Source organism: Dermochelys coriacea, chromosome 1, assembly GCF_009764565.3.
Source record: "Dermochelys coriacea isolate rDerCor1 chromosome 1, rDerCor1.pri.v4, whole genome shotgun sequence".
Classification (NCBI taxonomy): Eukaryota; Metazoa; Chordata; order Testudines; family Dermochelyidae; genus Dermochelys; species Dermochelys coriacea.
Window position 1 is genome coordinate 7,445,529 of NC_050068.2, and position 12,559 is coordinate 7,458,087.

The 12,559-nt window shown below is 54.8% G+C and overlaps 1 protein-coding gene across 1 annotated transcript in view; it reads left to right on the plus strand.

The window, feature by feature from the left end:
- Positions 1-12,559, plus strand: part of PDE2A (phosphodiesterase 2A) — a 393,111-nt gene that overhangs the window by 85,162 nt on the left and 295,390 nt on the right. Inside the window, exon 2 of the mRNA XM_038378055.2 lies at positions 9,616-9,676. Within this exon, the coding sequence (XP_038233983.1) occupies positions 9,616-9,676 (61 nt within the window). The remainder of the gene's footprint in view (positions 1-9,615; positions 9,677-12,559) is intronic.

Here is a 12,559-nt window from a genome sequence, read left to right on the forward strand (position 1 = left end):
ATGACAGGTTTCAGATTAGCAGCCGTGTTAGTCTGTATTCACAAAAAGAAAAGGAGTACTTGTGGCACCTTAGAGACTAACAAATTTATTACAGCATGTGAGCTGTAGCTCACGAAAGCTTATGCTTTAATGAATTTGTTAGTCTCTAAGGTGCCACAAGTACTCCTTTTCTTCATGCTACTTTAACTGGAACTTGATTTTATATTTATGTGGAGATTGATTATGAGAACCAAACAAAATACATTACATTCTAAAACATTATCACTGCTCCCTGGTCTGTTCTGGGTGACCAGAGTCACACATGGGAGAGTTTTTAAGTTTCCATTTGTGCAGCAAGTATCCACATCTGTCCTAGTTTGTGCGGATGCGATTTAGGGTTGCCCATGAGGTTTGTGGAAGACTAAAGCCAGAGATCTTCCGCATCAGGTCTTTCACGAGGGGTTTGTTTGTGACTTCCTGTGAATTCCATTCGGCTTTCCAAGCTTCACCAGGATTGAAGTTGCATTGTCTTAAGCATTTGCGGATGATACTAAACTGGGAGGAGTGGTAGATACGCTGGAGGGGAGGGATAGGATACAGAAGGACCTAGACAAATTGGAGGATTGGGCCAAAAGAAATCTAATGAGGTTCAATAAGGATAAATGCAGGGTCCTGCACTTAGGATGGAAGAATCCAATGCACCGCTACAGACTAGGGACCGAATGGCTCGGCAGCAGTTCTGCGGAAAAGGACCTAGGGGTGACAGTGGACGAGAAGCTGGATATGAGTCAGCAGTGTGCCCTTGTTGCCAAGAAGGCCAATGGCATTTTGGGTTGTATAAGTAGGGGCATAGCGAGCAGATCGAGGGACGTGATCGTTCCCCTCTATTCGACACTGGTGAGGCCTCATCTGGAGTACTGTGTCCAGTTTTGGGCCCCACACTACAGGAAGGATGTGGATAAATTGGAAAGAGTACAACGAAGGGCAACAAAAATGATTAGGGGTCTAGAGCACATGACTTATGAGGAGAGGCTGAGGGAGCTGGGATTGTTTAGTCTGCAGAAGAGAAGAATGAGGGGGGATTTGATAGCTGCTTTCAACTACCTGAAAGGGGGTTTCAAAGAGGATGGCTCTAGACTGTTCTCAATGGTAGCAGATGACAGAACGAGGAGTAATGGTCTCAAGTTGCAATGGGGGAGGTTTAGATTGGATATTAGGAAAAACTTTTTCACTAAGAGGGTGGTGAAACACTGGAATGCGTTACCTAGGGAGGTGGTAGAATCTCCTTCCTTAGAGGTTTTTAAGGTCAGGCTTGACAAAGCCCTAGCTGGGATGATTTAACTGGGACTTGGTCCTGCTTTGAGCAGGGGGTTGGACTAGATGACCTTCTGGGGTCCCTTCCAACCCTGATATTCTATGATTCTATGATTCTATGATTCTATGTCTTCCCCTTAAGCATGGGGTATTGGTCACCGCTGGAGGCAGGATATGGGACCAGCTGGACCAATAATTTGATCTGGTTCAAAAAATAATACTGTAAGCGGCTGGTTAGTGTGTATGCATGCCACTTCCCTCTATGTCTGGAACTGGAATCACTCAGCTGTGTGTCATAGGCCCTATACTGCTAATAGCGATTCTCCTTTAACTCCAGTGGCAGGGGCCTGTGGTTCTGAGCAGGAAGAGCTGGGCTGCATCTCTTCTGGTGCCATAAGCTCTTAGACTCAGTGATTCCAAGGCCAGAAGGGATTACTGTGATCACCCAGTCTGACCTCCTATATGACACAAGCCATTAAAAAAAATAATCCCCCTCCAGGGGGCTACAGATTTGTTACAACCCTTTGACTTCCTGTGGTGCCTTTTTAGCCAGCCTAGGCACCAGGATGTTCGTCAATTAAGCATCAAAGTCTCCTTGAGAGGAAGGTGAGTAGAATTCCCATCTCCCTCTGGAGCAGCAGGTTCCTGTAAACTCTGAGGAGGCGCTTGTCTTCGGTTTGACTCCAGGTTGACTCCAGTTGCCACTTGCTCTGCTGCTCCTGCAGCCCCCAGGATGCCGCTTCCCAGCTGAGACACCGCGGCAGGTTGCCTGGGTATTTTAATAACGAGATCACCCTTTAATTGGGAGCAGCGGGCGAATGGAGGGCAAATGCCCTCCCAGCATGCTCAGCGTCCCAAACTGAGGCTCAAATACTGACCCAGGCAGGCATCAGACCCGACCCTCGAACTGCCCGTCTGCCGGCAGAAGATTGGGGCCAGGGCGGGTGGACAGTCTCCTTGGCTGTGTTCCCCAGAGTCCAGACCAGGTTAATTGGCTCTGGACCCCCTTCCGGCCAGGAGGTTACTGACCCCCCCGGGGATTGCTGAACCCTCCCCCCCGGCACAGTTTGGGAGGGGGTGGGAGTGGGGAGATGCTACTAATGCTTGAGGACAGTGAGGGGCTGATACAAATGCCCTGAATAAGCCAGCCAGGTTCCCCATGTACCCCACGCCAGGGTTGGTTCTGCTGGATCTCAAAGCATGTGGCAGACGTTAGCCCCTGGAGAGCTGGATCAGTGTTATCCAGGGGCTAGAGCAGAAACTGAGGCATGGCGGGATTAAGGACCTGATCCTGACAGGGGCTGAGCACTGAACGCGGGGAGGGGCATTGCTGCTCCGGGCTGGCTCACATGGCTGAGCAGGGACTAGAGCCTGGCCCCCTGACTCTAACCACTATCTGGTACTGCTGCAGCCCAGCCAGGCTCTGTGTATGGCTCCACCACTTTACACTTGCAGCCAGCGCTCCGCCAATTAATTTGCACAGGCAGGATTTTCACACCCCTTTCCCAAGTCCCAGAGCTTACAGACTCTCTGTGTGTGTGAGAGTGTGTGAAATCTCAGGCTTGGCTCAGGATGGAGTGTAACCAACACATGTGAGCGAACTCGTTGCTGGGGGGGGGTTAATGGCGCCCCCCTGAGGAGTGGGACATTAGGACCAAATGAACATGAGCAATATCTTGTCCTTGATGGTGCGTGAATGCTGGGAGCTGATGACCCCAGAGTCCACCCAGCCCCACAGCTGGCTCAGCTCCAGTGCCCTGCAGTGATGCTGCTGGCACAATCGAATCCCTGCCTGGAATTTGTGCCGAGGGTTAAATGACTGGCTAGCCAAGGTACAGCATTAAAGCCACCGCAGGCAGGAGTGGTGGATCAAGGGGGGGCAGGTGCTCCTCAGCTGGGAGCACAGAGGGTTAGGGTAGAGGAGGGATCCGTGTATTACCTGTGCTGGCAACTGGGTCCCTGAGTGGCTAACAGAACACGGGACAGCGAGCCCAGCAGACAGTTGTGGGGGACGCCCAGCAATGCGGGGGAGCCCGAGGCAGCAACTGCTGCTGTCTGACCGGCAGCGGTGAAGGCCAGTTTGAGGAGGACATGTAAGTGGTGCTGATGACAGTAAGAACTGGAGCTGAAGTGGAAATCTCTTTCCTTGAGGGCAGGATAGCCGCCTGCCCTCTCCCCTGGGACGATCCCATGTATTCCTGACTTGGCTGAGGTCCTCCAGAGAGGCCCTCCGGCCTTGCAGTGTTTCCAACCCGATCCTCACAGCAAGAGAATCTGGTTAATTTCAGAGGTAGTGAAGCCCCGCGGTGCTCAGCGGGAATGGAGCACTGCTCCTCCAGGGGCACTTAACTTGTGTCAGCCCCTTGGCGCTGGGCTGCTTGGAGCCGAGGGATGCTCAGAAGGGGAAACTTGATGGAGGCAAAACTCCACTTTCTGGGCTACTAACCTATACATAGCCCCTCGGCCTGTGTGCGGGGAGGGGAGGGAAGGCTAGAGGGGAGGGAAGTCTGACTACAGCATCCAAGCATATGACATGGCTAACCTCTGTCGTGTGTAGTTCATTCTCTCTCCAATCCTCTCCCTGGGGGAGACCTGTGTGCCCAGTGTACTGTTTACTTGCTGTATACACCTGGGTCTGTGTTTGGGGCAGGGGGAGGGGGAGGCAGGAAGAAAAGTGCCTTGTTCTTGGAGGGTGGTGAGGTTTGGGGTGGTCCTTAGTTCCTGGGGGAGTTCGTTTGGGAGCAGCCCCCATGTCTGGCACAAATGAACTCTATCCTGAAGGCAGAAAGTTCCACCGAGTCCGACGAGCCAAGTTGTCAACCACAGTTCTCCTCCCCGAGCTTCTAGCTCTTTCAGGAGCCTGGCCATTGCACACCTGGAAGGGAAGGACCGAGACCTTGAATTTGACAGCAAGGCTACTGCAGGGCCTTTGCGGTGGCAGCAAGTCCCGTGGGCCAATTGCTCATTGTGTGGCAAAGAGTTTCCTTTGGGTGGTGTTAAATTTCCTGAGTTTCAGTGTCTTGGGCCATGTCTTTGTGCAAGTCAATATCTAAGCAGGCTTGATAACATCCAAATGACCTCCTGTCAGTGCAAAGAGCATAGAATGGAACCCCCCCGCCCCACATTGGCCCCTGTATGAGTACTGCTAAGATCTCTTTCAACAGAATTCGTGCCTTCAGCTAGCTAATAGCTAGCCGTGACGTAGCTCTTCCGAGTCAAATGAGCAAAACCCCAAAGCAGATGGGGATCTAAACAATCAATACAACAAACCCATTGAATCCTAGAAGCCACAGCTCCTGGCACCGCATTGTTAGATAACCATGCAAATGGAGATGGCTCGGCTGGAGCATTCGGCATCCGTTTCCAGCTCTGGAACAGCTGGTTGCTGCACGTACCGAGCGTCATCATTATGGAGATGGAATGCAGGTGAAGAGTTCAGAAAGCTGCTTATTCCAGGGCTTGGGGCCACCTTCTGTTCTCCTTCCTCCTGCGGAATAGTACAAGGCAGCGCAAATAGTGCCGCTGAATGTGATGGGACGGCTCGGGGAGCGGAGTGTATCAGGGCTTGGGCCCTGGGGGAGCAGGGAGGATTATGGGATGGTGATAGCAGGAAGCAGCCTGGTCCAGTGCAGCGAGCACACGTAGGAACTCCTTCCTCTCACTTCATGAACGTGGGCAAGTCTTCTCCCTAGTCCGTGCCTCAGTTTCCCCATCTTGCCCAGAGACCCCCCTCCTAAGATCAGAGTCCCATTGTGCGAGGTGCTGCTCATACACATAACGGGAGACCCTCTCTTTCCTGAAGCTCTTACAGCCTGAATAGATAAGACAGAGAAAGTCTCACTAGAGCATCACACATTTCGTGGCTTCTGCAAGCCAAGCGGTACCCCAATAAGAGACAGCAGCGTATTAAGCTGCTGCCGGTGATTTGTGCAGCCAGCAGCAGGTAGCGCCAGAGAGTTCCCTCCACAGGCCTCATTTTGTTCTCACTAATCAGGTTTTTCCCTTTTTCTGCTTTTCACCCCAGTTGATCGGGTTCTGCCCAGTGGTGCCTAAACAGCCCAGGAAAGTTTGGAGCTGATTGGCTGCAGCATTATTGTATTACAGAGAAAGTGAGAGAGAGCAGCCACAGAGTTCAGTGTGAAACCTTGCTGTGCTCGGCCAGTTATCCCTGCTGCCCAGAGGTGGAACTGAGGCACAGAGAGATAAGTGACTTGGCCAAGGTCATTGTAATGCCTGGGAGCAGGGTGACCAGATGTCCTGATTTTATAGAGACAGTCCCGATATTTGGGGCTTTTTCTTATATAGGCTCCTATTACCCCCCACTCCCTGTCCCAATTTTACACCCTTGTTATCTGGTCACCCTATCCTGGAGTCAGGCGGGTTAAGGGGCAGTCACCATCAGGGGTCAGAGTTCACCCAAAAGGACTGATCATCAGGAGATCCAGTCCAAGGAGAAGGTACGGTGTGGTGGCTGGAGGGGTCAGCAGGGTCCAAGCAGCAGCTAGCAGGCAATGGCTAGCCAAGGCCAGAATAGAAGCAGGAAGTTTATATATATAGGAGTCAGTGATCAGGGCCATGTGACCATGTGGCCTATCAGGAAGTGGGTGGTGGCATCCCGGAAACTGGCCAACCCACGTCTGTGAATTCCCTGATAACCTAATGCAGAAATGCGGCACAATGGCGAAGGTTGTTTCCCGAAATCCCCTGGGTGCGGGGTGTTGGGGAGGCCACAGTCTTGGTGGGAGGCTGGGGCAGAGCTGGGAACTGAATCCAAAACGCCTGGCTCCCAGCTGTATCCAAAAGACCACCCTTCCAAAGAGCTGTCTCTGTGATCATTCAGGATTCGCTGTTGGTGCGGCTGTAGGACATGTGGTATTGTTTCCCAAGCCCTGCTCACTTTTTCTAAACTTTTGTCCCAAACGCATTTTGAAATCAAACAAATCTGGGCCCGAATTTTGCTTTGTGCCAATGTCCATAGCAACGAGCCATCACAGACCTAAAGTGACGCCACAGGGGGTAGGAGTATAGTTACCTTAAAAGGCCAGTCCACTGATGTTGGGGAGTAATTTTACCCCATTTTTTACCTATAGTAATAATGCTCCCAGAACGCATGGGGGTGTTGTGTGGATACTCATTGTGTTTGGTCATGTCTCCCCCTAGTGGCTGTCTACAGCACTTACAATAGCCTACTAGTGGCTTACAGCTAGAGGAATTATTCCTTTAGCTCCTGTGGTAGATGCTTTGACTTGAGCACTGGAGGTTTGAGGTTCGCTGGCCCTGTATACGAATAGCCCTAGGGTTGTTGCTCTGAGTACTGGGGACCAAAACTATATAGTGCAGCCATATAGGGAGCAGGATGGGGAGACAGACATTAAAGCAATGGCTTGTACGTGGTAATCAGGAGTCAGCACACATACAAGAGACTGGTAACTGGTCCATATTTCAAAGCAAAGAGAAGGCTCCAAAGCCAAACAGCCTCTGAAGGCGAAGAGCGGCTCACCTGAAATCAAACCCTCCTTCTGCTGATTTATTTACTGATCGGCTCCTTCACTCGGCCTGCCTGGGGCTTTTTCCAGGGACATGGATCACTTTATTAGAACATATGCATGGCGGCTCTTTGAACGTTTCTCTGTGGCTGTGCCCTAGTGGTCCCCACATTGGGAGTGATCTTGTCAAAGGAAAGGAAGGACAGATGCTATTCAACTTTTCAAACATGCACAAAGGGCCCCGGCAGCAGGAAAGCAGAATTAAGGATTCTTTTTTGGCGTGGAGTTTTTTGGCTAATGCGCCGTAATTTGGAAGGCAAAGTTATTGGTGGGGGGAGCTGGTGATTTTTTTCACACTGCTTCAGTATGGTACAATGGTCACTGAGTGAGTGTGTGTAGGGGCCGGGGTATTTCTGATCATGGGAGTTCAAAGGGCAGACCATCTAGTTCAACTGCTTGAATTAATGAACCATGATGTGTGTTCCACCAGTGCCGCCAGGGTCCAACTGAGATCGGGGCTCGATTGTGCTAGGCGCGGTTGTGTGAGCCCCTGCCCCTAGGAGCTTACAGCAGAAGCAGACAGAGGACTGGAGAAGGGAAGGGTCGCTATCCCTATATACAGGCAGGACGCAGCTGATGCAGAGTGATGACGTGTCTTGCCCAGGGCCACACAGGGTGTCTGTGCAGAGTTGGGATCTGAGTTGTGTTGGCTGCTCTGGTGGGCGGGTGGGGGGCAGGTGGCTTGATCTGTGGTGTGCTCAGGAGGGGGGTGTGGCGAATTGACCAATGGGGGGCCATGTAACTGATCCTGTCTGAGAGCCCCCTGTCCCACACCGTCTCCCCAGGCAATGTGATGTGTGGATGACCCGATCCCTGGGCAGCATGGAAGCTTGCAGGCCAGGCCCTCTCCCCACTGATTGTCCGCAGTGCTGGGAGAGGGGAGGCTGCTCTGGGCTTCTCCAAACCCCAGGATTTGTCAACCCCCCCACTGGGTGTGAACAAACAGATAGCTATTAGTGATGGCTGGTGCCTGAGCTTGGCCCAGCTCTGCCCTTGTTTGGCTTCTTTATTAGCGAGCAGGAAAGCGAGAGAATTCACCTTCCCTCCAGTTCTCCTGTGTCACTTGTGGCAGGGAGTTCCACAGGCTGATTGTCTACACCAGATCCCAAGGGGTGAGTAGTGCTGCTGGAATCTGTGGGGCTGCTCACCCGAGTAAGGCGAGCCCTTTGCAGTGTTTCCTCATGGACACCTCCTTGGGCCCTGCACCCCATGGCCCAGCAGGCTCCTCTCTACGGCTTCACCCACTAACCAGAGCAAAACCCCAGATCCCCCAGGCTGGGGAAAGTCACACTTAGTGGCTTGGGGCCTCTCTCATTTTAAGCTGGTTCCAGGTGGCACTGGGAGCCTAAGCGAGGGCATCCTGCCCCAGTGCCACCCAGATCCCCTGCAGGCCCTATCGCTTTCTGCCCCCTACACCTAGTGGGACCAGAGGAAGGCTGGCGGTGGGGGAAGGCACCGGTCTCAGACTTGGGTTCCATTCGTAGCTCTGCTACAGACTCCGTCCATGAACTGGGGCAAGTCATTTAATGTCTTTGAGCCTCAGTTCCCCAGCTGTGTACACCACATGCCTTAGCTGGGACCTCTGGGCACTAGCACAATTAAACTAATGCTGTCATAGCACATTGCAACGTAATGGCTGTGAGTGTGTGTGCAGGGTGCCCTGTAGCAGCTAAGGATAAAGGACCTAATACTGCTAACAGTGGCTGTGAGTGTGTGTGCAGGGTGCCCTGTAGCAGCTACGGATAAAGGACCTACTGCTGCTAACAGTGGCTGTGAGTGTGTGTGCAGGGTGCCCTGTAGCAGCGAAGGATAAAGGACCTACTGCTGCTAACAGTGGCTGTGAGTGTGTGTGCAGGGTGCCCTGTAGCAGCGAAGGATAAAGGACCTACTGCTGCTAACAGTGGCTGTGAGTGTGTGTGTGCAGGGTGCCCTGTAGCAGTGAAGGATAAAGGACCTACTGCTGCTAACAGTGGCTGTGAGTGTGTGTGCAGGGTGCCCTGTAGCAGCGAAGGATAAAGGATCTACTACTGCTAACAGTGGCTGTGAGTGTGTGTGCAGGGTGCCCTGTAGCAGCGAAGGATAAAGGACCTACTGCTGCTAACAGTGGCTGTGAGTGTGTGTGCAGGGTGCCCTGTAGCAGCGAAGGATAAAGGACCTACTGCTGCTAACAGTGGCTGTGAGTGTGTGTGCAGGGTGCCCTATAGCAGCTACGGATAAAGGACCTACTGCTGCTAACAGCCGAGGGATCCTTCTTTAGCTGGAGATCTGGCGGAGGTTTAGAAGCGAGGGACCCGGGATCTAAGCCTGGCTCCCCCATCTCTGTGTGGCCTGCCTCTGCAGCGTGGCTGGATCCTGCTGGGTGATTGCATTCCCCCCTCCACCAGCCTCGTGTCTGCTAAGGGACATGCCCTGACTCTAGTCCCCCGGCCTGGGCGCTGGCCGGGCTCCCTCCTGCAGGTGCTTAGGACCCAGAGGACCCCTCTCCTTGCTTTCCCCTTGCCAGTGCCTGCTGCCTGCAGCCGCTCCAGCGCCTGGCTCTGCCTGCCCCGTGACAGCCCGCGGTGGCTGCGGCGCCCGGCCCCGGCGCTTTGGGGAGCAGGTGTGGATGCGAAGCCAAGCCCCTGGCAGCGGCGGGGAGGGAGGGGCGGCGGCGGCGGAGCTAGGACGGGCCTTGGCCGAGGAGGGAGACAAACCTCCGCGCGTGGCGGAGCCGGCCCGGGAGCAGCATGGTCCTGATCCTGCCCCACATACTCATTGCGGTTGTTCAATTTTTTAGACGGGGCCAGCAGGTTTTCCTGAAGGCGGAGGAGACGCTGCCCAGCTCCGAGGCGCTACAGGTAGGAGCCGCTTCCTCCCCCCGCGCCCCGCTCCCGCTGGGGCTCTCCGGCCGGGGGCGCTGGGGGGCTGGGGTGGGGGGTCCTGGAGGTTGGGGGTGGGCTCGCATCCAGCGGGCACCGGGCTCTGCCTCCTCCCGTTGCTGCTGCTTTCTCTCTCCCCCTTCAGGCTTTTCCCTTCTCTCTCTTTTCTCCCACTTTCCCTTCTCTCCCCATTTCTTGTCCTTTCTCTCGCCTTCCCTCTCTCTCCCCTTCTCTCTCTTTCGCTCTCCCCTTCCCTTCCCTCTCTTTCTTTTTCCTTCTCTCTCCCCTTCCCTTCTCTCTCCCCCTTCCCTTCTCTCTCTTTCTTTTTCCTTCTCTCTCCCCTTCCCTTCTCTCTCCCCCTTCCCTTCTCTCTCTTTCTTTTTCCTTCTCTCTCCCCTTCCCTTCTCTCTCCCCCTTCCCTTCTCTCTCTTTCTTTTTCCTTCTCTCTCCCCTTCCCTTCTCTCTCCCCCTTCCCTTCTCTCTCTTTCTTTTTCTTTCTCTCTCCCCCCTCTTCCCTTCTCTCGCTTTCTTTTTCGTTCTCTCTCTTTCCTCCCTCCTCTTTATTTCAACTGCTCTTCCCCTTCTCTTTCTCTCCATTTCTTGTTCTTTCTCTCTCCTCCCCTCTCTCTTCCCTTCTCTCTCTCCATTTCTCTTTCCTTCTCTCTTCTCCTTCAATCTCCCTTTCCTTCTCTCTTCTCTCCCCCCTCTTTTTTCAACCTTTACCCCTTCTCTCTCTCTCTACATTTCTTGTTCTTTCTCTCTCCTCCCCTCTCTCTTCCCTTCTCTCTCTTTCTTTTTCTTTCTCTCTCCCCTTCCCTTCTCTCTCTCTCTTTTTCTTTCTCTCTCCCCTCTCTCTCTCTCCATTTCTCTTTCCTTCTCTCTTCTCCTTCAATCTCCCTTTCCTTCTCTCTTCTCTCCCCCCTCTTTTTTCAACCTATACCCCTTCTCTCTCTCTCTCTACATTTCTTGTTCTTTCTCTCTCCTCCCCCTCTCTTCCCTTCTCTCTCTTTTCTCCCACCCCTCTCTCGCCTTTCAATCTCTTTTCCTTCTCTCTCCCCTTCTTTCATATTCTCTCTCCACTTTCTTTCTCTCTTTCCCCTCTTTCAACATCTTCTTTTTCACTCTTCCCCTTCTCTCTCTCCTCCCTTATCCCCCCATCTCGCTCACAAGCTCTTTCCACCTTTCACTCTTGTCCCTCATTCATTCTACCCCCTCCCGCCCCCCTTCACTCTCAGCCCCCCCCCACTTGGCTGGCGGCGATCGGGGCTGCCGGAGGGGCCGTGGGGTTGCCCAGGGCCGGGCGGAAGCGGACCGTGGGTGTCTCTCGCTAGCCGGGGTGAACTTTCCTGTTGTCAGCCTAGCGCTTGGGGGGGGGGGTCCCGGCTGCAGCGATCGGCGGCCGGCGGGGCGCGGTGCGGAGCCCCCCCGGGGGCAGGGGGCCCCGCCGCACTCCAGGGGAAGCCGGGTGCGGCTGGGGGGAGGGAGCTTCGTGGGGGGGGACGGGGACGGGGACGGGTCTGCGGCTGCTTTGCACCGGGGCTGGCCCCGAGCCGCCCGCCGTGTTTGCTCCGAGCCCCGGCCCGCGGAAAGCCGGCGCAAACTTCCGCCCAGTCACCGCGGCGGGCCTGGCGCAGGTCGCATCCCGGGCGGGCTCCCCCCGCCCCACTGCCCCGGCCTGGCCCCTCCGGGCCCCGGCAGGGTGGGCAAGGCAGAGCGGGCCCCACTGCCCTTGCATTGGGGTGGGATCAAACCCGCTGCGACCCGCGGGGCGGACGGGGCCGCCAGCCCGCCCCCCACCCCTAGCTCATCCCCCTTTGGTGCCAGCGGGGGGGGCCCTGTGTGTTCCCGCAGCCTGCCCCTGCTCCTGTCCCGCCCGCCGGCTCCGGATCCAAACAGTGGCAGGTTGCGCCTGTTTATTTGTACCCAGCCGGTTTATTGCCCCGCCGAGCGCGGCCTGACGCGGTAACGTGCCAGGAGCTTCCTGGGAACCCGCAGGGAGCCACCTTCTGGGGCTGGGGCTGGGGCTGGGGCTGGGGAGAACAGCCAGGGATGGCCCCATTTCCCCCACCCAGCGCCTCCGCATCCTCCTGGCCGCAACCCCTGGGCTGGGGTGGGGGATTATTATATTGCTGCTGTATACCTGGGGCGTTTGGGCACAGAGCAGCCAGCTATGCCCAGACCTGGAGCTGGGGAGGGGGGCGGGGGGTGTCATTCCTAGCTTCGGGAGACATGCTCCAGCCAGCTCCCCATACACAAAGTATCAGCCAGGTCCCAGTACATCCCCCTTGGGGGGGCAGGGGCATATTGAGGCTGCCAACCCAGAGGCGACCCCTCTCTATGCAACATGCTCGCTGATCAGAGCTAGCCCATGTACGTCTCCTCCACCTGGAAATCACATGCCCAGCTCCAGGGGTCCACGTACTCCATGTGGCTTGGCCCATATCATAGAGGAAGTCTGTGGCAGACCATAAACGGGAGCCAAGATCTCCTAGATGATCTCCTAGTGCTCCTACCCCTGGCCTCTCTATCCTCCCAGGGCTGATGCCTTTTGCTCTCTGGTAATTTCTGGTTAACACTAAATTTGAGACCTCTTGCAGAGGGCGAGGAAGGGCAGTCTTGTGGTGAAGGCGTACAGGTGGGAGTTGTGTTCTAGTCCCGTCTCTGACACAGACTCCTCTCAGGACCTTGGGACAGTCACTTAATCACGCCCTGTCTCGCTCAGTTGCACCATCTGTAAAATGGGGATAAGAACACTTACCAGCCTGGCTGGGAGGCTTGGTTTGTTAATCCTCCAGTGGAAGCTGACAGTGAAGTGTAAAGGGTTATTATTACAACTGTAGCAGAATGTCCCCCAAATACCTG